Source organism: Alternaria incomplexa (genome assembly GCF_024043165.1).
Source record: "Alternaria incomplexa strain BMP 0042 chromosome Unknown scaffold_18, whole genome shotgun sequence".
Classification (NCBI taxonomy): domain Eukaryota; kingdom Fungi; phylum Ascomycota; class Dothideomycetes; order Pleosporales; family Pleosporaceae; genus Alternaria; species Alternaria incomplexa.
The window spans coordinates 185,737-210,246 of NW_026249867.1; the positions used below are offsets into that span (position 1 = coordinate 185,737).

At 51.8% G+C, this 24,510-nt stretch overlaps 7 protein-coding genes across 7 annotated transcripts; 2 read left to right on the plus strand and 5 right to left on the minus strand.

Annotated features, from left to right (window-relative positions):
• Positions 1–122: 122 nt before the first annotated feature.
• Positions 123–790, minus strand: J4E90_009919 (uncharacterized protein; the record flags this gene model as incomplete). The annotated part of the gene is made up of 2 exons (XM_051439436.1): positions 123–589; positions 667–790. The coding sequence occupies 2 exons, from the start codon at positions 788–790 to the stop codon at positions 123–125; spliced, it is 591 nt and encodes a 196-aa protein (XP_051286653.1).
• Positions 791–2,242: 1,452 nt separating this feature from the next.
• J4E90_009920 (putative secondary metabolism biosynthetic enzyme) lies at positions 2,243–3,832 on the minus strand (the record flags this gene model as incomplete). Its single annotated transcript, XM_051439437.1, has 3 exons — positions 2,243–2,719; positions 2,776–2,918; positions 2,971–3,832. 3 exons carry the CDS (start codon positions 3,830–3,832, stop codon positions 2,243–2,245), a joined length of 1,482 nt encoding a protein of 493 aa, XP_051286654.1.
• Positions 3,833–4,452: 620 nt separating this feature from the next.
• J4E90_009921 (uncharacterized protein) lies at positions 4,453–5,683 on the minus strand (the record flags this gene model as incomplete). The annotated part of the gene is made up of 3 exons (XM_051439438.1): positions 4,453–5,220; positions 5,268–5,375; positions 5,426–5,683. The coding sequence occupies 3 exons, from the start codon at positions 5,681–5,683 to the stop codon at positions 4,453–4,455; spliced, it is 1,134 nt and encodes a 377-aa protein (XP_051286655.1).
• A 527-nt stretch (positions 5,684–6,210) lies between these two features.
• J4E90_009922 (Type I Iterative PKS) lies at positions 6,211–14,273 on the plus strand (the record flags this gene model as incomplete). The annotated part of the gene is made up of 7 exons (XM_051439439.1): positions 6,211–6,381; positions 6,438–6,582; positions 6,642–6,910; positions 6,963–8,265; positions 8,317–12,986; positions 13,033–13,353; positions 13,404–14,273. The coding sequence occupies 7 exons, from the start codon at positions 6,211–6,213 to the stop codon at positions 14,271–14,273; spliced, it is 7,749 nt and encodes a 2,582-aa protein (XP_051286656.1).
• A 138-nt stretch (positions 14,274–14,411) lies between these two features.
• J4E90_009923 (uncharacterized protein) lies at positions 14,412–15,371 on the minus strand (the record flags this gene model as incomplete). The annotated part of the gene is made up of 1 exon (XM_051439440.1): positions 14,412–15,371. The coding sequence occupies one exon, from the start codon at positions 15,369–15,371 to the stop codon at positions 14,412–14,414; it is 960 nt and encodes a 319-aa protein (XP_051286657.1).
• Positions 15,372–19,759: 4,388 nt separating this feature from the next.
• Positions 19,760–21,676, plus strand: J4E90_009924 (uncharacterized protein; the record flags this gene model as incomplete). The annotated part of the gene is made up of 4 exons (XM_051439441.1): positions 19,760–20,128; positions 20,180–20,626; positions 20,828–21,435; positions 21,529–21,676. The coding sequence occupies 4 exons, from the start codon at positions 19,760–19,762 to the stop codon at positions 21,674–21,676; spliced, it is 1,572 nt and encodes a 523-aa protein (XP_051286658.1).
• Positions 21,677–21,727: 51 nt separating this feature from the next.
• J4E90_009925 (uncharacterized protein) lies at positions 21,728–23,878 on the minus strand (the record flags this gene model as incomplete). Its single annotated transcript, XM_051439442.1, has 6 exons — positions 21,728–22,434; positions 22,500–22,830; positions 22,903–23,273; positions 23,324–23,363; positions 23,416–23,663; positions 23,725–23,878. 6 exons carry the CDS (start codon positions 23,876–23,878, stop codon positions 21,728–21,730), a joined length of 1,851 nt encoding a protein of 616 aa, XP_051286659.1.
• Positions 23,879–24,510: the final 632 nt, after the last annotated feature.

A 24,510-nucleotide genomic window follows, 5' to 3' on the forward strand; every position in this document is an offset into this window, starting at 1 on the left:
ATAGCGAGAACGTCATCGCTTCGGCCCTTATCAAGACTGAGGCATACCTCATATGTTAGAGAGTACGATTATTAATCGCACTAAACAGAACCTTATAGGCCATTGATGATGTAGGACGACCATCATGATTTCGTATCTTCATCCTGTTTTGCACCCAACGCATCACCCCAACACTTCTTCTCCATATCGCGCCTCACGAATGGCCACGCGAGAAGCATGAACATGGCCATCAGCGTATCCACGATCCCCCATCCACGCCGCGGACTCGCACCCATAGCATTCGCCCACAACAGCTGAGGATCGAACCTTCCATCACATATAGCATAGTCGCCGCTTGCGACATTTGCCACAATCTCGGGCGCAATCTTCGCAGCGTAAGGGAATTGCTTTTCCAACTCGTGAAGCTCGCCCGACGTGCCTTCAATGCGCTTGGTAAGTTCGGGTTTAGTCTTTTGCTCTTGTAGAAAGGTTGGTGTGATGAAGTTGTGCGCAAAGATACATTGTACGGCGTACGTGCTCTTTGGGCCTGAGTACCGCATTACTTCCATGCGTAGGGTGTCGGCAAGTGAGCGTTGAGCAGCTTTGGCGGCTTGACGAATACACAGTATCAGTTAGTATACTGGCTTCAAGACTTGTACAATTTTTAGACGATGCATAACCACTTACCGGAGTATGCTAGGTAGCCAGGTGCCGGGACAAGCGATGCGGAACTATTCACGAACACAATCTTTCTCAACTTTGGGCTTGATGGCACCGCAGCGTCTTCGTCATCTTGAGTCCACAGCTTCATTGCCGCCTGCGCTGGATACAGGCTTGAGTAGTAGTTGTTGTTCATACATCGTTCGAATACCTCAGGCTGCAGATCGAGTAAGTACCCGCACTCCGACGGTGTACCGCCAGCAACACAGTACACGATATCCGGAATTTTCCGCTGTGATGCGAAAAGGGAATACGCCTAGTAGTATCATTAGAATTCTAGTTTGTACTTGCCTCCTCATCTTGGTAGTTGGGCCGGACGTCTACTCACTGCTGAAGGTGTGCCAAGGTCTGCAGCGATTGCCGCAACCTGCTGGCTTTCGTCTCTTCTGCTTGCAAGAATTTCATCTTTGGCCTCGTCGAGCTGCGTCTGCCCGCGCGCAAAGATAGTCACATGAGCACCTATACGCTGCTGTTCAATAGCGATACCTCACATTCTAGACACACCAATGACGTACCTTGAGAAGCCATAACCTTCGACATCTCCTTCCCCAGTCCTTTAGACCCGCCAATCACAAACACCGTCTTCACATGTCAGCGTGCATACGTGAATCGGACAGGTTGCACCGTACCTTCCCACTTAGATCACCTTTAGGCGCCATGCTTGCGTGCTGTGAAACGGACGGCAATACAAAAGAGTAGTGGTTGTCGGAGAATTGATGGGAGCGAAGTTGAACCAGACACGACGCCGCCACTCCATCCGTGGCCCGGGTAAGGGTTCTGCGCGCCTGTGGCACGGTAATTGTTTAGGCAGCGGCGCTGCATCGCGGAGGCGCACGGCCCGCTTGATAGATGTACTTCGCATGTAGACAATAGGCTATATCAAACACTAGAAATTGTATCATGCGATAATGAGGCTATAGAAGACTACCTAGTTTCTGTTGCATGATCGCATGTAAAGTCAGAAATATGGCAGCTTGGAGTGTGTAGACAAAGCCTGGGTTGTCTCACTCTATCCGAGCACGGTGAGACTTGGTCATTGCGTATATCCAATACTTGAACAACAACAAGCATACAAAAGTTCTAGGTGTGGGTTGGACTTAACAACCTGGGCATATCCCGATCTCCAAAAAAGCCTCGACGGAAGAATCCCACATGCACGTATGAGCATCCAAGATCCACCGGCCCGAAGCGCTAGCATGTGAAGGCTGAAGGAACTGCCGCCAACCTTTCTGCAACTATGATCTTACTTCGCCCCATTCCATTCCTTCTCGCCAAGCCTCAACGGCTTACGTGCATATTTCGTGTTACCCACAACATGTACATGAAGGAATGATCTTCGCGGCTCGGGGACCGCCATTTTGGTACTTTATGAAGTTGATATGAGGGATAACGCGGCTGGCTTCGTTTGTTGCATGCGTTTTACGCCCGGTTGACCAGGCTACTCCATCCCTGTCGCATTGTGCATAATCTCTAGACTTCCAAGGCGAACTCGAGACGAGACGAATTATCCGGGTAATAATCGTGAGGCCAATGGAAAATACATTCAGTATCTCACCATCGAAGCAGGCATGCCAAACCCAGTCAGCCCTTCATGCGCCATCCAAGTATAGACCTTATGCGCAGCTTGCGAAACGCCAATTCGCTGCGCATCATCCTTGCTTCCCTCAATTTCCATCATTTCCTGGATCCACGCGAAAACCGATGTTACCATCCCGCTTACTTGCTCTTCCGTGTTGCCGGCGTGGAATGTAACCTTCAAGCGACTTTCGCCCTTGGCGACGACGGGGTGCTCGACAGGGAATACGCAGTATCCGTCTAGTAGGAGGTGGAAATACAGCCAGTATGTGTACGGTTGTCGGGTACGGATCGTGATGATGTGGGATGTCGCTGTCGGTGATGCTTCCCAGTCCTTTAGTAGGGGGATGGCGAGTAGCCCGGCTTGCTCTGCGCTTTCCCAGAGGGGGTGCGAGATGATTGACTGCAAGAAGAGATCGACAAGGTCGTGGACTCTTGTTTGGGCCTTGTACAGCGTCAGAAAAGTATGGTCATAGCCATTGACGTGAAGAGGGTAATTACCTGTCTTCCAGCTTCCGATTCCAATAACCTGTAGCCTGTCCGGATAAGTGCTACAGATGCGAATGAAGGCGCAGTCGTGAAGATGATAGTTCGTGCGAAGTTTAGCAGCGTAGACTTGATCGTCTCGTTACCGAGCACTGTAGCTGTATCGCAGGTCAGTATACATGGCTTTCGTGCAGGTGATAAGATACATACCACCTCTTGACGACAAGGCCTTGCCGTATGAATGCATCACTATAGCCACCTCTTTTTCCAGACCAAGAGCGCACACAAGACCCTTGCCTTGCGGCCCATAAATGCCGTTACTATGGGCTTCGTCCACCACAAACTGGACACTTCCGGAAGGAGCCAATTCCTTCGCGGCATCGACAAGCTCTTGCAATGGGCAGACATCGCCGTCCATACTATAGACAGACTCGACAGCTACTAAGACTGATCTTGCGCCCCTTTGGATCAAAGGATTGGACTCTATGATCCATGTTAGGATGCGGCGAAAGTCCTCGATGTCATTGTGCGCAAAACTCTCTCGTTCTCCTGCCAGACTCTGGTCAATTCCTTCATGAGTGCTGGCATGCACCAAGGTATCGTATAGAATTACGTCGCCCGGTCGTGGTATTGACGTCCATATGGCCACGTTTGCTTCGAACCCAGAGGCCAACAATAATGCTGTTTCTGCGCCATGGAATTTAGCGATGTGCTGCTCGGTTTCTTCTATATAGGCGTAGTTTCCTTCGGCGAGTCGCGATCCCGGCGCCCCGGGGTTGTGTTGATCATATCGGGAAAGCTCTTTCAGGTATTCTGTCTTCAAGATGCCGCTGGTGCCAAAAGAGAGAATGTCGTTGGAGATGAAGTCGACTGTTGACTCAGCTGCTTGCCATAGGTTCTGTTGGATCGAATAGAATGTGTGTGACTTCTTCTTAACTTCTAGTGCGTCTTCCAGGTTGCGATAGAATGAGGACGATGGGATTGCTTTTTGTCGGGGCTTCTGGTTCCCGATACGGGCTGCCAACTCTCGGCTGGGGCTGAAGATGGTCGTTGGGTCGTATGCCTCACCCATTCTGTGGAAACCTTCGTAAAGTAGACGCCCAGGTGTGTAACAGGAATAACCGAGAGTGATGCACTGCACAGTCAAGATAGTCGTTATATGTACGGCCTGCCCCCAGATGGGTGCATAGCCCGTGCGACACAGCCATCAGATCGATCTGACTATAGCATTGAGACAGGCAAGAAGAGGAGGACACTCCAGGGAGGCTGAGTATAGGCGAATGAGATGCTGGATCTGGTGGCACTATCCGTGGGGCATAACTACCCTTGCAGCTTGCGGCGTCTAAACGTGGCTGTAGCGATCACAGGCAGTGGCCGGTCAAAAGGGTGACTAGACTCGGCATGCAACATCATATCGGTGAGCTCTTACCCGCATGAAGGCGAATTGTGCAGGAGTCGGTAAGGTATCAAGCAGTGAGGAGAGCAATAGGGGAGGATCGTCATGACGCGCACCCGTGGACGCTTCGTGTTCGTCACGTGATGTAAGGGCTCACGTCAGCGGATCATGAGTGGCTGGGACGCGTTTACCGAAGTTATGCCGGGGGCAGCAGGGCATCTTTCTATTCCAGGACTGTGATGAACTACGAAGAATGCGATCCCACCAACCTGCGACGCCAGCCATGCATCCTCTACCTAGCGCCTATCACCCATGTGAACCCTACCTTGATCGGGAAGATCATACTCGCTCAATTCGCTGACCTCGAACTGGTCGCGACGCTTCTTTAGTGGTGCGGCTTTGTGCCACGACGGCAGCCCACGACGCGTCTCAGCCTGACCTTCAGCCTGACCGCTTGAGCCCGGCCGCGTTATCTGTCGCAAGAGCGAGACAACAGAATCCGAGAATGGCAGGGCCTTGACGACTTTGGGAAGCGATGGGAAGCCTATGATGAGGAAACCAGCCGTCATCTCGCCTACACCCCAAAGACCCGCGATGGAGACAATGTACAGCTGGTCCGATGTGTGCAACAGCCTGTAGATGTAATACAGACGCACCGCTGCGCTCGTACAGGCGAATATTCCGATACCGAAGAGGAGCGAGATACCGATCTTGCTGGCGCGCGACATGTGTAGCTGCCAGATTACCCTCTGTGGCAGCCCGAGGATGACCAGATCGGAGATGAGGTTGACGATACCCGCAGCCATGTTGTGGCTTCTCATGTCGATAGGGCACTTGCCTTCTACCAAAGGATTCCATATCTTGGTCCGTGGACTGCACTGGAAGATCTCGACCAAGGTGCCGACGCCGTAGAAGAGGATGTTCGCCCAGATCATGGCATGGGAAATCCAGAACACGGCGTTGCGCTGCCCACGAGGCACGAAGATCTTGAGCCAGTCGAGCAAGATGGCTACCTTCAGGAGCATGATGACCAAGCCGTAAAAGATTGAGCCCAGATGAACATGCTGTTTGGATCAGTTAAGGTTCATCTTTCGATCGCTATAGCACTCACATAAAGGATTGGAAACAGGTTTTGGAGCTGGATGTTCCACTGATGAACTTCAAAGCCTGGGAATATCGCGAGTTCGTATAAGACATATGAATGTCCAGCATATAGACCCTTTGCAGCCTGTTTAGTTTGGTTCGTCTTCTGGATACTGAGATGCTTACCAGAGCCGATATCAGCAGCGCATCTTCGATGCGATATGTTTTCAACAGCGCTCTCGACCACAAACGAAGCAGAACCGCAAGTGCAGCGACAATGCTTCCGAGTAAGACAACACCATAGCCAATAGCATGGCTTCCGCCTGGGTGGTCGAAGTTTGAACTCGCACCCAGGGGTGGCTCTAGAGCTGGACCCTCCAAAAGCGCGGCTAGGAATATAGCCTGCTCTTCTGGCGAAGATTGGGCGAGTGCAGCTGGGTCCATAATGTGAAGCGATTATGGTATGCGAGTGCGGTTCTGCCTTTGTAAGCAGATTGGATTGACGGGAAAGGCGGTAGAGTAGAGGAAAAATGATTCCAGCGCAGTGGATGACTGCCTTGCCGGCGCTTTATCAAGCTGACTGGCTCCGGCAGATTGAACGTACGTGGGTGGCAGTGGGCGATATTAACGGCTGACATTTGGTCGCTTTGGGAAACCAACTTGCATGCAGCCACCCCTGCACGTGCATCGACTCTTTCAAGGAAATAACCTCCAAGGATTTTGACGCTTCCTGTAGGTCTGCCTTGGGGGCCACAGGCTGTAATGGCTTACCACCAATAGCCATACCATCGGTAGCAACGGCCAATCACTTCGCACCCCAGCATACGTCGAGATGGTCTTACCTGGGAAAGCTCGAAATAGCATGACCGTCTCTATGCGCTTTCTCTTCCGATATATTTTGGTGTAACTGAATCAGCACCACACGTGAACAGTGACTGAACACCGTGAACTTACGCCGAAGCCTCACAGCCATGGAGCCCATCGCCATCGTCGGGCTGTCGTACAAGCTACCGGAAGGCGACAATGAGGATCACAGCTTCTGGGACAATCTTCAAAGAGGCAGAAGCCTCAGTCGTCCGTGGCCTAAGTCCCGAGGCAACATCGATGCATTCTACAGCTCCAACGTAGCCATGGATAATACGGTAAGCTACATCCACGAAACGTCAAGAGAGCAGCCGATGCTAATAGAGGTTGACAGGTATACTCCACAAATGCTCACTTTGTCAAAGAAGATCCTGCCGCCTTTGATGCAGCCTTCTTCTCCATAACCTCGAAAGAAGCCGCATCAATGGACCCTCAGCAGAGATGGCTACTGGAAACTTCATACAAAGCATTGGAGAATGGTGAGTGCTACTCTACCTCTGCATCACCAGTATTGTCGGCGAGGTCTAATCTGTTGCAGCTGGAATTCCACCAGAAACCCTTGCTGGATCACAGACGGCAGTGTTCGCTGCTTCCATGTCCGATGACTACAGCAGAATCTTGGCTAGAGACCCCGACGAAGCACCGACCAATACCGCGACTGGTACCTCGCCTTCCATTCTAGCCAATAGGCTCAGCTGGTACTTCGACTTCAAAGGGCCTAGCATCCAACTGAACACGGCATGCTCGACAAGCATGATTGCGATGGATTTGGCTTGTCAATCGCTTCGTAGCGGCCAGAGCTCAATGGTAACACTACCCCAAGAGATCGTGCCAGTACAAAAATACTGACACGCGATAGGCTCTTGTTGCTGGAGCGAACGTCCTTCTCAGCGTCGAAATCTCGCTCTACCTATCGAACATGCAGATGCTCTCACCGGACGGCGTCTCCTACAGCTTCGATCACCGTGCTAATGGCTACGCCCGTGGAGAGGGTGCGGTAGTGCTGGTACTCAAGAGGCTTTCGGATGCCATTCGAGATTCAGATGTCATACGTGCCGTAGTTCGAGCGACTGGCTCAAACCAGGATGGACGCACACCAGGCATCACGCAGCCCAGCGCGGAATCGCAAGAGCAGTTGATAAGACACGTCTACAAGAGCTGCAACTTGGGATTTGAGTCTACACGATACATCGAAGCTCATGGCACTGGTACTCAGCTCGGAGATGCCACGGAGATGAAGGCGATAGGGAGGACCTTCCGCGCTAGCCGATCACAGAAACACCCGCTATATGTTGGATCCGTCAAATCCAACATAGGCCATCTCGAAGGCTGTAGCGGACTAGCTGGAATTCTCAAGTCTATCATGATACTGGAAATGGGCGTCATACCACCAAGCGCACTTTTCGAGAAGATTAGTCCAAAGATCAACGCCAAGATCTACAATGTTGAGGTACCCACGAAATGCATCGCATGGCCGACCAATGGGCTGCGTCGCATCTCAGTCAACTCATTCGGATTCGGCGGTTCCAATGGACATGTCATACTAGACGATGCATATCACACTCTCGAGTCCATGAACCTACAAAGCTTTCACAATACATTGGTTGATTCAACTCTGCAGAAGTCACAAACGAATGGCAGCATTCCGAATGGGAAACTGAATGGCACAAACGGTAACGACCATGCCAGCGACTGTGGGGTGATCGCTGATCCTGCTCATGTTAATGGCTCGACAACCGGGGGTAGTACTCAGAGTGTCAAGGCATCGGGAGGAGGTGTCCAGCTACTTGTCTGGTCTGCAAGGGACGAAGCTGCGTTACGACTCGTAATGCAGCAGTATACAGACTACTTCGACAAGCGCGTGTCAGGGCACGAAGAGAAACTACGTCGCCTCGCGTATACTCTGTCCTCTCGCAGGAGTGTCATGGCTTGGAGGGCGTTCGCAGTCGTTGATTCCAGCGAGAAATCCACGGCCATCAGCGCTGCTACCTCCACCCTGATACGTTCAGCTCGAGAGGCCGGCATGGCGTGGATATTCACTGGCCAAGGTGCACAGTACGCTCAAATGGGCTGGGAACTGCTCAAATTTCCTATCTTCAAGTCAACTTTGGTCAGGATCGAGGATGTCTTTCGCGCATTAGGCGCAACTTGGTCGTTACTTGGTAAAACAGCCGACTGCCTCTACCTCAACGTTCACGCTAACTTTTGACTAGACGAGATGGAGCACGGGAACAACATCAATCAGCCCCGTTTCAGCCAGCCCCTTTGCACTGCTCTCCAGATAGCGCTTGTGGAACTACTAAGAAGCTTCAGTATTACGCCACTTGCAGTGGTTGGCCACTCCTCTGGCGAGATCACCGCAGCGTACTGTATCGGTGCTTTATCACTTGAGTCCGCATGTAAAGTCGCTTACCATAGAGGAAGACTGGCCAACCAGCTTATGGAATCTTTACCTCGTCTCGGAGCCATGATATCAGTCAATATCCCCGAAAGTGGCGTTTCAACATACCTGGCCAAGGCTTCTCTCTCTGGAAACATCCACGTTGCTTGCGTCAACAGCCCTTTCAACGTAACACTTTCTGGCGATGAGACCGACATCGACACGCTGAAAGATCGGCTGGATGAAGACGGCATATTCGCTCAGAAACTGAGAACTGGCGTAGCTTATCATTCTCCCGCTATGCATGCCATTTCCGCGGAGTATTACTCGTCGATGGGTCCACTCGAACGAGGCGAGCAACAAAGCTCGATCTTTATGGTTTCCTCTGTGACTGGCACAGTAGTTGATGCCGATTCCTTGGTCACAGGTAGTTACTGGGTCGATAATCTTGTATCCCCCGTCAGATTTGCGGACGCCCTGCGATACCTTGCCGTGACAGCACCGAAGCTCGATCGCAATCACACTATACATGACTATGTCGAAATCGGACCTCACGCAGCACTGAAGAGACCTACCACCGAAACACTGGGCCAATATACGACGAAGAAGCAAGCTAGGTACATGTCTTTGTTGTCGAAATTCGATTCTTCTCTCAGATCGACCCTAAGGACAATCGGGTGCTTGTTTACGTATGGATATACTCCATCGATCGAGGCGGCGAACCTACAAGATGCTCGAAAGGAACGCCTGCAGATCCTGGTTGACTTGCCTGAGTATCCTTTCGATCGTTCGCAGACATACTGGCACGAGACTCGACTTAGCCGAGACTGGCGGATGCGCAACAACGCACCAAGAAGCGTTCTCGGCATATGTGCTACGGACTGGAATCCTTCCGAGCCGCGATGGCGAAAGATGCTTAGTCTAGAAGAGACTCCTTGGCTTGCAGACCACGTCGTAGGTGACCAGGCGCTTTTCCCAGCCACCGGGATGATCATGATGGCTTTAGAAGCCGTAAAACAGCACTTTCAGACCGACCAAGTCATCTTGGGCTACAATATCAAGGAAGCAACATTCATGAATCCCATTGTCGTTAGCTCTGAGCCTAATAGCAAGACAGAAGTGGTCACTCAGCTACGCCCGCTTCGTCAGGACTACGAGAAGACATCGACACGTTCAGAAATTCGTATTTTTGCTCGATCAGATAGCGAGTGGATCGAGTGTGTCCGAGCTGAAGTGCATGTGGACTACGAAGAGACTGCCACGGAAGTAGATTGTGGTCTTGAGGCGAGAGCTCACGCTAAGGCATTGCTCGATAGCTACATTGCCGCGGAAGAACAATGCAAGCTTCCTATAAGCAAGACGGACTTCTATGACTGGCACAAGAACCAGGGCCTCAAATACGGCGAAGCGTTCGCGTTGGCAGACAACATCCTCTGGGACGGTGACGAGCTCGGTATAGCCAGCGTCGACGTCAGTGCGCCCATACATTCTTACGAAGGGGTGGTGCACCCAGCAGTACTTGATGCAGCTTGCCAAGTCTGCTTTACTGCGCCGTCAACTGGCATGTCAGACAAAATACCGACAATTATTCCTCACAAAGTCTATGATACCTGGATATCAGCATCTGGATGGCAGTACCCTCAAACCCGCCGCATCAGGATGCTCACGACATCAAGATTCAAGAAGACAATCAAAGGTATCGAGAGCTCCTTTACGGCTCTCGCAGATGACGGATCACCGCTTTGTCATGTATCGCGTCTGGAGATGTCGCCAGTGCTTGGTGCGGAAACGAAGAACGAAGTGGAAAGGAAGCTGCTACATGGCTTTGATTGGAAGCCGCAGCTATCGCTCATGAAGCCAAGCCAGCTCCAGGCGTATTGCGAAGCTGATTACTTCGCAGATGATGAATCAATGCACGTTGACTTCATCCTCGAACTTGAGCAGACAATTCGCGCTGTTGTTCACCGCAACCTCGGCCGGCTGGAAGACACAGACTGGTCTACAGCACCAACACATATGAAGAAATACCTGTCGTGGCTCAAGCTACACCTTGAGCACGTACCGATACTTTCGCAAGAAGAGCTCGCTGATGAAGAGCTGAATGAGAAGCTCAATCATCTAAGTACGCAATTCCCGGACTGGAGAATGTTCATCGAGATAGCAGAGCACGTTGTCCCGATCGTACGCGGCGACATCAATGCGCTCGAACTGCTTTTCTCCACGACCCTCGCCCAAGACATATACAAGGCCATGTTCGCGCCGGTGTACAACGATAAGTTCATCTCGTACCTCAGCCTAATGGCGCACGAGAACCCAACTCAGAACATCCTTGAGGTTGGTTCAGGGACAGGCGCTATGACGGAACACATAATCTCCACGCTTCGCGATATCGAGGCTCGGACGGGCGGTACAGCATTTTCCAGCTACACCTACACAGACGTCTCTCCCAGCTTCTTCGAGAAGGCACGCGAGAAATTCTCTCAAAGCCAAGATCGCATGGTTTTCAAGACTTTTGATATCGAAAGCGACGTAACAAAGCAAGGCTTTCAACCTGGTACCTACGACGTAATCCTCGCCGGTAGTGTCATTCATGCCACGAAAAACCTCGCCCTCACACTCCAGAATTTGAGACGTGCGTTGAAGCCCGGAGGCAAACTCATTTTCCATGAGACTACGGCGCCAGACTGCTTCCTCATGAACTTTGGCTTTGGCATACTGCCTGGCTGGTGGCTCAGCGAAGAGAAGTTCCGTACTTCCGGACCAACCATTACAGAACCGGAGTGGGATCGCTTGCTACGGGAAAACGGGTTCTCGGGCAACGACTTCGTTATTCGCGATTATGAGGAGCCTGCTGCGCATCAATGCAGTGTGATATTCTCCACAGCCGTCGAAGACCTTCAGCCCTCACATAAAGGTGGCAGAATACTGTTCGTTGTCAACGATGCCAACCAGTCTCACTATGGTTTGGGCACCCAACTCTTGCAGCAAAAGCCCGGAACATCCCGTACGACGACAAGAATATGCCTATTCACACAGGTTGGCGTTGCCGAAGTGTCGAAAGAAGATATCGTCGTCTTTCTCGCTGATATAAGTGGGGATATCCTGATGTCCACATCGACTGAAGCATTTCAGCTCATTCGGGAATGGGTGCATGTATCCGAGAATCTCTTGTGGGTCTCTTCTGCTATGCTCCCCAACAACACCGACTGCTCTCCTTATCCTTGTGCTAGTCTCAAGGATGGCTTTCTTCGGGCCATGCGGCTAGAGTTCGCTAACAAGCGTATCGTAACGCTCTCGATTGAGGATACGGTCCGCGATTGGATCAGCGGATGCAACGCCATCTGGGATGTACTTGACGTAATGTCCTCAGCGCAGTCGCCGGAACTCGAGTACGTGCTACGCGACGGCCACATGATGACCGGACGGCTCGTAGAAGAGAGGGATCTGAACATGGACTTGAACTCAATGGTCAAGCCACAGATGCGGACAGAGCCCTGGCTTCCCGGTCCACCACTCAAGATCGAGATTGGAAGCAGAGGCTCTCTTGAAACATTGCATTTCGCAGAAGACACTGAACATCATGCTCCCCTCGGAGACCGAGAGGTCGAAATTGAAGCCAAAGCGTGGGGCCTGAATTTCCGCGATATGTTCCAGGCGCTCGGTCGACTGGAAGAAGATACCTTCGGCTCTGACTGTGCTGGTGTAGTCACGCGCGTAGGCTCCGCCTGTACACGGTTTCAACCAGGAGACCGAGTTTGCATTTGCGGGGTCGGATGCATGCGAATGTTCCCTCGCGCTGACGAATGGGCTACCATTGAGATTCCAGAGGCCGTCTCGTTCGAAGAAGCGTGCGCAGTACTGAACTGTGGCATAACAGCCTATTACTCCCTGGCCGAAGTTGCGAGATTGCAAAAGGGAGAAAAGATTCTCATACATGCTGCATCTGGTGCGACTGGTCAGCTTGCCATCCAAATCGCCAAATTGATAGGCGCTGAAATATTCGTGACCGTAGGCTTCGACTTTAAGAAGCAGCATCTCATCGACCTGTATGGGATTCCTTCCGACCACATCTTTTACAGTCGAAACACGACTTTCGCTAAAGGCATCATGCGACTCACAAACGGGTACGGCGTTGACGTCGTGCTGAATTCTCTTGTGGGAGAGGGACTGCGTGCCTCGTGGGAATGCGTCGCACCATATGGCAGGTTTGTTGAGATTGGCAAAGCTGACATCAACGCCAATTCCTCACTCCCCATGGCGGCTTTTGCAAACAATGTCTCATTCTTCGCGGTTGATTTGCGCCATATTGTTTTGAATCGCAAGCAGATGGGACGGGACTTGCTCCACAAGACGATGGACCTTGTCGGAGAAGGAAACATACACTCTCCGAGGCCATTGAACCTTTTCCCGGTGTCAGACGTTGAGGGCGCGTTCAGGTATCTCCAGAGCGGGAAGAATACCGGGCGCATCATTATCCAAATCGATCCTTCTGCAAAAGTGCAGGTACGTTTGTCAGGTCTTAAGTATCGATCAAGACTGACTAGTTTAGAAACGCGTTCTCCGCCGTCGATCGTGGCAATTTGACCAGAACGCCAGCTATGTCGTTGCCGGAGGACTGGGTGGCATCGGGAGATCCATACTCAGATGGATGGCCTCTAGGGGCGCGCGACATCTGATCGTACCATCGAGGTCTGGTACTGCTTCGGGAGCTGCTGTTGAACTGGTGAGCGAACTAGCGGAGCTGGGCATCAACGTGTGCACCCCGAAGTGTGATGCATCCAATGCAGAGTCGCTCTCTGATCTTCTCGCTGCATGCGCAAAGTCTATGCCGCCAATTCGAGGTTGCATCAATGCCACCATGATGCTGAATGTAAGTCTCTCAATGCTCACGCTCGAGAAATCGCTTACCAAGTCTCGTAGGACGCGACATTCGACAACATGAGTCACACTCAGTGGGTTCAGACTATCCGTTCCAAAGCCCACACTTCATGGAATCTCCACACCGTGCTTCCTCGAGATCTGGATTTCTTCATTATGTTATCGTCGGTGGCAGGCGTCGCAGGCAACATTGGTCAGTCCAACTATGCAGCAGGCTGCACCTTCCAAGACGCACTTGCACGTCATCGAGTCCAGCACCAGCAGCGCGCAACGTCCATTGACCTGGGTGTCATGCGCACCATCGGCATCGTCGCGGAGACTGAACGCTTACACGAGAACTTCAAAAAGTCCGGCAGTCTCGGTCAGATTGAAGAAGATGAGTTCCTAGCGGTGTTGACCATATACTGTGACCCAGAACATACGAAGATGCCGATGACAATAGACAAGAGTCAGATCGCCATGGGTCTAGTAACTCCCGTTGATCTGATCGAACGCAATTTGGAACCAGCTGAGGTGTTGCAGCGCCCACTCTTCGCATCCTTCTCGCAAGCCCGTGGCACAAACCAGTCCAACACACAGAGTAGCGTCAGTGCCGCTACGCTGTTCAATCTTGCGGAGGACGATGAGCAGCGAGTAGCGGTAGTCCTCGAGGCGCTGGCGCGCAAGCTCGCCCGCGCACTGTCCATCCCTCCAGAGGAGATTGACGTCAATAAACCCCTTCACGCTTTCGGGGTGGATTCACTTGTCGCAGTCGAGCTGCGCAACTGGATTGGCAAGGAGTTTGCTGCGGACATTGCGGTTTTCGATATCATGCGCGGTAGGACCGTGGCCGCAATCGGGGAGCTGATCACGAAGATGAGTCAACTCAAGCGGACGAAGAAAACTGTGGCCAGTCTTGAGGCAGATGCATGATGCGATAGACAATTTTCATGTTGCTTGAGGGATCGCTGCAGTGGGAACGCGGATGGCTGGGACTCCAGCCACTTCGTTACGATAGGGGCATTTGGCCCGTGGGTTCGGTCTAACCATAAACGGAATGTTATCATGACATCATAGCGAAGCACTCTCCCTGCTGTCTTTCTTCTCCTTGTGACGATCTAACCGCACCTCCAGCGGGCCCAAGTGCCGCTGTGAAGCTACTGTTCCTCTCAATACAGCGTAAAGGTAGATTCCGGTCAGCACCTCCGGCCTTCCATCCCGCTGCACACTCTGCGTCTGATCTTGCAGCGCTACGTCCGTATTCACTGTCGGGTCGCTGGGAGATGTCGCCTTCATCGCTTTCTTGTCCTTGCATATCCAGACGTTGCCGAGCATTGACGCAGCGAGGATGCTGAGGGCTAAAAATGGTAAAATGGAGATGAACGACCAGCTGATAGCATTGGCAGCAGCAGATCGGAAGCGCTCCAGATCTTCCAACGAAACGTCGCTAATAGCATTCAATGCGGTGGGCGAGTTGACGTCGAATCTAGATGACCCTTCTTCGCTACCGATGAAGTAGGCCGACATCTTGTTCTGGAAGACCGAGCCCATCACCGTCAAAGTTATGGTTCCACCGAAAGGACCAGCGAAGCTCAAAAGGCCAAGAATGACGGCGATCTTGTCTCGGTACATTCCTGTCAGGTGCAGGTTCTCTGGCATAAAGCGGATCCCAGTACCGAACCCGGCGACGCCCATGAGCACGTTGACAGCGGTCCTCTGGCGAGCGCGTATAGCCCAAGAGAGTGCTCCAATGCTACCTGTTTCTACGATTGTGCCGATCAGTAGGGGCCAGATGGTCTGCCTAGGATATACGTTGCACATGATGATGGCAGTGTATACGCCGATACCGATCCCGGGAACGTAGAACAGGAGCTGAAGCCCAGCTTTTCCAGCGTCGAAACCTTCAACGAGCGTGAAGTAGATGCCGGCGAAGTAGAAGCAGGCGTAGAGAGCTGCACCTGTTGCTGCGGAGATGATACAGACTAGGGTCACATCCTTCTCGTGAAAGAGTTGGTATGGCACCACGGGCATGATCCGTGGAAGCCGTTGCGCGAGATGTCGGCCCGGCGCCATGTATCGTTGGTACACCACGAACACTACCAGCAAGAACGGGCCGGTGATAAGCGGTGTTAGGACGGCTGGTGATGTCCAGGCATAAGCCGAGCCACCCCAACTGGTCGCCAGGATAATCAGTGCCACTCCAACGACGAACGTTCCCACGCCGATCAGGTCGATGCATGCGCATCCATCAAGGAAAGACCTAAGAGAAGTCTGACCCGACTGTGGATGAGCCACTGAGTACCTCCCCTTCTTCAGATCAGGTCGCAGGAACACAATAGTGATGATGCTTATTGCGCTCAAGGCGGATAAGAGCACAAAGACATATCGCCAATGCACATTCGTCATGTAGCCTCCGATCTGCAGATCCTGTTAGTGACGATAAACTCAGCTGCTGAGAGTCATACCAAAGGCCCTGTTGCGTATGCGATGCCGATCAAGAAGTGAAAGATACTGGTATTAAACGCTTGCTCCTTCAGAGACACATTGTCCGCTAGAATGATGAGGGAGCATGTAGACATGCCTGCCGTCCCCACGCCCTGGAGCGCTCGACCTAGCACCAAGACTGGCCAAACTTGTGCACTTGCGCAAAGGACGGCGCCCAGGGTCATGATAGTAACGGCAGATTGCAGAGCTGCGTGCCGCCCGAAGACATCTGCTAGTTGGCCGAACAAGGGGACGAACGCGGTGTCTGTGAGGGTGAAGGCTGTACCAATCCAGCTTGTCTGGTTCAAAGCTTCTGCTCGGTGGTGAGCATACATACTGGCAGGGGTTGGCAGGAGTACTGACGGAAATGAGACGCGATGAACGGTTGAGCTGTCGCGACAATAGTCAGATCTATACTCGCGGTATAGAAGCCTGGTAATAACAGTAGAAGAAACTTCCATCGTCGTGCATTAGTTTTCCATGCTTCTTCGCTGGTGATCGCAATGATGCTAGCTGCGATGGAATCAGGTTGGTGTTTCTGGCCAGACTGTGAGGGCGCCGTCATCGTGAGGAAGAAAATGCGGAACTTGGCTCTTGAAGACCAAAACGCTGCTATATGAAAACCGTAATGATGTATGCGCCGATGTATACTCCAATTCTGCTTTCGAAGTCCACGTCGTTCTTATGAAGAATGATGCACGTCTCTACCGTAGAGTGCCAAGTGTATTGGCGAAGTGTTGACGAGTGCGAGAGGTCGGTGGCGCAGGCCAAGCATGTCGCATTCGCTAGCACCGGGCGTCAGGTGCGATTCTCAGTCTAAATTCGCATTCGCTAGATCGTTCGCATTACACGGGACGTTGTATCTTCTGGGACATTTATATGACTGACGTCAACTTCGAGTGTCTCTCTTGTGTGTTGCATAGTCTTGTAGGCGCAGTGAAGGCACAATCCAGGAATTTGAGCTCTTGTAAAAGATTACTTGGCTCAAACTAGTACGAGGCCTGAGCAAGATCATCGGAAGTGAGCGAACATGACCGCAGATTACTACTACATGATATTGAGACGAAGGAGCGTTATTAACATTAGACTAAAGATTGACAAACACGATAGATGAAGGAAGTGAGAGCAACGCCAACCATCCTCAGCCTATTTGTGAGATGATGTGAGCTCCGCGAACCGACCTTAAGTCTCTCTGGTAGTCGTTCATCCTTGCAGAGAAGATGCGAACGAGATCAGCAACATTCTGATGAAACTTCTTGCGCTCAGCGTCGTTCGGGAACTCGAACCGAAGCCAGTACATGTCTCGCACGCGCACCGCACCGGCATTGGAGGATGACCAGTGAGCACCGACAGCCGCCAGATTCCAGCTGTTGAGCCCTTTCTCCGCATAAAATCGACGAGTTAGCAGTGGTGTACCAGATCGCTCTAGCACACTGACTGTACAGCTGGCTTTGGTGCTTCGGCAGTCGCAGCTTTTTGGCTCGATCTTCGTACGCTCGTCGAGCTCAATGGCTAGAAAGGATAACTGCCCTGTATCTGGCTGTTTGAGAAATACCACAAGTAATGGCAGCTCTGGTTATGTTAAATGCACTGCCCTGACTGCAGAGCCCAGTGATATCTCTTGTGAGTGAGCGCTGGAGATGTTGCTCATGATACTGGACGTCGAGGTGAAAGTCCGTTCGCTGAGTGGCTCAGGACTCCATGCACCCGATACAGTTTCTGGAGAATTGAACAGGTCCTCTGACGACTTGCTGTGTTGGTGCTGGGACGCAGGTCTCTTTTCGAAAGAAGCTTTTTGCCACAACTGTATGTTCCCGATCTCAGTCAGTACGTCGGTGGTCTTGCTTGGTCTACCTTCGGATGCGCCACTGTTCGTTGGGAAGCCCTGCCCTTTCACGAGGGATGTGACTATCACAGTTCTCCTTCAAACGTGTCAGTCTTGTGCAGGCATAGAGTTTAAGTGCTGCTTGCGCGACAAGTTTGGTAGGCTAATAGCTACCCACCTTTGATGTACGCATCTGTAGCCCGTAATGAGGTGTTGCAACCTGAACAAGTCGGTACATGAGCGAAACTCTGGAGTCAGGCCATTTGTATCATCAGGCGAGCTCTGCAGCTTTACGCTACAAGAAGCATCTTGCGAGCCTGGAACTTTCGGTATTGCATACACAGGGACTAGGAAAACCGTCCTTGGGTCAAGGTTGAGTTTTTGTGTTACTCTGTCCCTGGAACTGCCACCAGTGCATGGTGTTGTATTCGTAGTGGTATCTTCCACTCCCAACGTCCCATCCATGTTACGCACTACGCGAAAGGTATGTGTCTGCGTACCGGAGACAAGCGAGATGTCTAGAAGAACCCCAAGATTCGTTTCGTGCACGTTATCGTTAATGGGGATAGGTCTCGGCCAGATAGCAAGCATTTCCTCGCGAGACCGCATGATGGTAGATAGTCGGGGGCGCGCGATTGGACTGCTGGCGATTCGAGCGCACTCTATGCGAAGTCGTCGATCCATTTCCCTGATGCACCTATCATAGAGACCGCCTGGATTTGAGCTTTGAATACTTGACCAATCGTGTCCTTCCTTAATCTTGTCCATTAGCCATATGCTTTTGAGAAGGCGAAGATATGATGTCGCATCTCCATCAGGATGAGCGCCATTGAAATGGTTGCAAAAGGCTTCTAGGCCTTCTCTGACTGATACTTGCGGCCCGTCAGATGTTTTCTCCCAGTCAAACGTATACAATAAAGAACGTTGCTGTAACTCCGCCGCGGAGCGCTTGGCAAGCTCGACAGGGACTTCTATATCTCGCTTGATCACCGGATGATACGCGTCGGTGCGTGAATCGCGACTAGCAACAAATAGGTGCTTCAGCTCCTGAATTCGCTCCGCAAGGTCTTGGTGTTGTTCATTGTGGAGATCCCGCAGCTGTGTTTGGACATGAATGTTGAACGCGTCGAGAACGAGACCAATCTTGACGGTGTGGAATTTCAGCCGCTCAGTCAAATCTCTGACCTGCGCATCCGAGTTCAGGTTGTAGATGATGTTGGTGATGAAGCCGTCTTTGCCAGTACGAAATTTGCTGACGTCATTGAGCAACTTCTGACTTTGTTCCAGCGTCAAGCGGAAGTTACCCACGATATCGGTCAGAGCTGTGGTATCATATAACTCAAAACCATAGCTCTCGAGCCTTCCGTTTTCTAAGCCGGTGTTCGCGGTTCTGACGATGGATTCGATGGTGTTGAGACTCCAGTGCAGCCGGAACAACGCGTCGCCAAACTCGAGATACCGTTGCGCTAAGACAATACGGTTAGCGCGAAAACGCGGTGCGGTGGCTGGGAGGACGAACGCAGCGACTTCTCCTTCGTAAACCCCTTCTCGTATATGATCCACGATAATTTGATGGCGCCGCAAATGAAGCTGAGTACACCGAAATCCCACGGCACGTTACCGATGGTTGCAATGCTTTGAGAAGATGCAGGCTTAGGGACCGACAACGATACCTCAGGAGCTGTCTGTCGTTATCTGGCACACGCGCATCCCTTCCTCAGACATCCCCTGCATCTACTCGACTGTGGCAAGCGATGCTTTGTTCACTTTCGGATTTAGCCTTGCCTCCTACGCAAAGTGGCTGTCTATCGAATTTCGAAGCGACCTTGTGTTAGTGGCTGCTGTTCACATGGCAAGTATCGTTAAGTAAGGAGTCGCAGCTCCGCGGTGCGAAGGCTCTAACAATCGACGGAAAGAGTAAAGCTACCAGCAAGGGCTTCAAAAACTAGCTCTCCTCCCGGGTGATAACTAATGCATGAAACTCAAGGGATAAATCATTCAGATACCATTACCGGCTTCTTGCTGGACAGCTACTACTGTAGCTAGGTACTACTTATCCAACCGGATTCCTAAGCTTCACCAGCTCCAAACCGATGCTCATTACCGAACGATGGACGAATCATGTAGCGTCCAATCGGGAGACCGCAGCCTGTGCTTAGACGAAGAAGACCGCGCATACCTCGAGGCTTTGAACGACAAAGATGTTGTCGCTACGAAAAGCACGCCGAATCCTCTAGGTCTCTTCTCAGTAGTGGCCTTCATACTCCAGCAAGTCATCGGTACTGGCATATTCCGAACACCATGGACCGTTATGCAGGCCACCGAGAGCCCGGGAATCACGCTTTGCTTTTGGGCTTTCGGTGGGCTTGCAGCCATCGCGGGTTCTATATTGTACATCGAGTTCGGCTTGACTACACCTCGCCATTCAATTGATGACGAAAGAGTGCCGGTTGTACGCAATGGTGGAGACATGAACTACGTGAGTGCAGAACTGCAAGCCTGCCACTGATACACGGCTGACCGCGACTAGGTGAACTACCTCATCAAGCGACCCAAGTTCTTCGTCTTTTCCTTCTACGCGGTCAACTACGTGATCATTGCTTCGAGCGCAGCCAACGCATTGACTTTCGGCGACGACATAATAGGCTCTCCAGGTACCGATAGAGGTGCAGCCAAGGATGCCGCGGCACGATGTCTCGCGATAATGGCAGTAACGCTTCCATGCTTCTTGCACGCGTTCACTCGACGTGGGGGTATCCTTCTCAACAACGTCATCGTCGTTGTTAAGATCGCCATTCTTTGTGTGTTCCCCATCATGGCGATATGTGTATTGGCCGGTGTCGCGCATACGAATCACGCAACATCCAATATGGGATACAAGAACTCGTTTGCGCGGACGCACGGAAACGCCGACAGCTATACGCAAGGCATGCTAGCGGTCTTTTACGCCTATGGGGGGTACAACCAAGCCAACTATGTAAGTCTTAATCAGTCTGACGATCTATCGACCTACACTTACGCATACTCAGATACTCTGCGAGATCCACAGACCACGCAAGAACTTTCCCAAAGGCATCATCATTGCTCTCGGGATGATCTGCATCTTATACATGCTCGTCAATGTCAGCTACGTAGGTAGCCACATAGTCAGTTCCCAGATCTGCGCTGACGCACTCAGATGATTGTAGTCAGCGAAGAGCAACAACTTACATCTACCGACGTAGCCCTCGCTTTCCTCAACAACGTCATCGGCCACAATCACGCTTCCGCAATCCTCGCCATCTTCACGACCATCAACAGCTTCGGCAACGTCATCGGCATGACATTCACACTTGCCCGCGCAAAACAAGAAATAGCGAAAGAAGGCGTCCTACCATTCGCCAAGTTCTTCGGCGAGAACCGCATTCTCTTTCGCAAATACCGAGAGAAACACCATTCCAGCCAGTCAGAGCCAACACCCCTAGGCGCGCTCTTCCTCCACTGGGTATGCGCCGTGTTTCTCATACTGGTAACATGGCCCATGAAACCCTCGTCTGCGTACAGGATCCTCGCAAACCTGTACGTGTACCTCGTCGACATCATCCCCACGTTCATCATGGCAGTCGGCATGTTGTATCTTCGCTTCTTCACGGAGTGGTCTCTCAAATCGCCTCTCCCAACCTGGCTGAGTGTCACCGCTGCTCTGATCTACGCTATCGCGGGCGGCTTCCCCTTAGTCGCAGTCTGGATACCGCCGTTTCAATACTCAGACCTTGACGTTCACGACATCATTCCTGGGCTTCCTTGGTACGCGACGGGTTTGTTGTCGTGGATAATGCTGACGTGCTGTATTTTGTATTGGGTCTCTTTTCGCTTCTTTCTGCCGCGCGTTGGACCTAGGAAAGGCAAAGAATTCGTGGTTGAGAGGGAGCCGGTGTTTCGTATGCAGAATGCGGAGAGGGTGCAGTGGCATGAGATTGTGCTGCATAGCTGGGTTATCAAGGCTCAGCCTGAGAAGAGGAGGGGGTATATGTTGGATGATCTTTGAGATTAGCATTACCGATCTCTACCGTATCGCCATTGGACCCAAAACCTAATCCTACACATCCTCCTTCCCCTTAAACTCATTAGGCTGTACCATAACTCTCTTCTCCCTCAACCCTTTCCTCTCCTTCTCCGCTTCCTCCTCCTCCTCCCTCTTCTTCCTCCTCAAATACTGACAAAACTGGCTCCGATCCCTCATTCTACCACCCCACCGCACAAACACAAACGGCACAACACACAGCGCCAGACTGAAGAATCCCAGCAAGCTTGTCGCCCAAGCCACGCCCATAGTCCTATACATCGGTTTCGCAGCAAAAGGCAACACAGCCCCAAACGAACTACGCGATAAACTCGCTGCTGCCATCGCACTCGCAGCGAAGACTTCGTATGCGTCGACTAGATAGTTGAGTAAAGCCATGAAAAGGCACAGATACCCCATTCCGAACAGTATACCCGCGAGCGTGGGCACAATCCAATGGATACTCTCTCTACTCGTCCAACCCAGCCAGAACGCGCTGATAACGAAAAACGGGCCGGCGATGCAAGCAAGGGGCAGCCTCCGCATCTCTTCGTTGCGCGACCAAGGGCGGCTGAGGCGTTGGGCGCGGGCCAAGTACCAGTCCCACGACAGGTAGATGCCAGCGGAGATGAGGGCGCCGACGCCGATGGGAAGGAAGGCTAGGCCTGTTTCGCCGGCGTTGAAGTGGTAGATGCCGGTGAAGATTATGGGGTAGGATTGTAGGAATATGTAGAATATGGCATCTTTGGGGGTGGGGGTTAGTAAGGAGATGGCTTTGTGCAGGGATAGTGGGGGAGGGTTGACTTACAGGCGTAGCTGAGATATAGACATGTGAATAGAACGAGAGGTTCGAAGCAGATCATACGTAGTGGCCGGGTCAGAATGACGGTGACAATGTGATTCAAATCCGTCTTCTCCAGTTCAAGTGGCGCAATGATATTCTCATTACCCGTTTCCTTGCGTAGTCGCTTTGCTCGCCGCTTTAGGATCGTGGGACCGTATGTTTCGTCGAAGAAGTAGAACAGCGGCCATGTTGCTCCGGCAAGTATGACTCCGATCCAAAAGGCCCAGCTCCAGGATATTACGCTGATGAAGCCTGATATTGGGGGTCCGAGGATGGGTCCGAATGTTGTTGCTGCCTGTTATACTCTGATTAGGTTTCCTTCCTTCTGCTAGAGGCCATTAGGAGGAAGGGGAAAGGAGCCACATACCATGAAAATCGCCATACTCCTCCCCCGATACTTAGGGTTGTGATAGATATCCGCACATATCCCGCCGACAACACTAATCGCGCAACTCCCTCCCACGCCCACCAACAACCTGAAGATGACGAGCGAAGCGAAGTTCGGCGAGAGGGCCGAAGCGATAGAGAAGATTGTGAAAAAGGCAAACGAGATTACCATGGTTCCTTTGCGGCCGTAGGATTCTGAGAGAGGGCCCCAGAGCATGGGACCGCATGCGTAGCCGACTAGGTACATGGATGTAGGAAGGATGAGCACGTACTCGTTGGTTTGGTTGAAATGGCGGGATATTGGGGCTGTGGCTCCGGCTGCTAGACTGGAGGTCATGGTGCTGTTCATGACTTTTGATTATTTAGCTGTGTCGTTGTCAGAGGGCATTAGGGTGGCTTACCACTCATTATAGCAACGACGAGGGCGTAGATCTTCTTCCACTGGAATACTTGTTAGTCCTTCCTGGGCTCACTTCTCCATTGTTCAACTCACGCGACCCCAGTTATTAGGATTCTCAGGATCTCCATCTTCAAAGCGGATAACACGTCTCCCACTGGCATGTCCATCGTGAACACTCGACGCCAGCGACGGCGAATTCGATCGTCCATGCGAACTCAACGTTGAAGGTGTCCTCGACGCAACTTTCTCAATCGCATCCTCTTTCTCTGTATCGTCAGATGTGCCAACATCTTTCTCAAGTTCCCTCAGTCGCGCAGCACGTGAGCTTTCTATAGCACCGGCTATGTTGACCCGTTAGTAAATCACAACCCCAATATCACAGTAAGACGAAGTGATGCGTACAACGATTCCTTGAACTCTGTCGACTCGTCGTGCTCCTCTGACTCTTTGAAGTAAAACTGCGGACAAGAGCGACTGGTGAGGTAATGGCTTCATGGCCCGGCCCTAAGCCTTGTTGTTCTCGGGAATAAGTTCGTTCCAGATCTGCACTCTCCATGCTGAATTAGTTACTCGGAGGAATGACGCAAATTGCTCTTGAGCAATTCAGGACTCAAAAAGACAGAACGGATGGCTTTTGCGAATGCAGTTAGAGAATGGGAACGGGTGATAATAGACTAGAACTTAGGTAGTATACTGCGCGACCCCGCGCACTTGTGGATTAGCATCCGAGGTGTTTAAGTAGGCGCCACAATTCCCCTGATCAATAATTTTCGTGGCTGCACGTCTACCTGGTTTGTCGATCGTAGCCGTTACCGCATGCAGAGTAGGCGGGGCTTAACTTACGAATGCATGACGGGTACCGTTTAGCTGCGTGCGCCCTACGAGGCCCGACGGGGAACAAGACGTTATTATGCATCGGCAAACTTACCGATGCGCGGCTCTCCAAGTGGAACTCGGTGCATTGTTTGATAATTGACCTGTAATGAGTCACGTTCGTTATCTTCTTTCGTTTTGCGAGGAAGGGAATGCGCGTTTGACTCAGATTACCATGTCTTCGGTCTGCGGATTAGTAAAGTCCGACGGTATGCGTTAGGAATTATGGAACGCCGATTCGGAATTCGATCCATCTCGGAATGCGATTTCAGACTGGGACGTGTGTTGCATCTCGATTCTTGTTGCATGTATCTC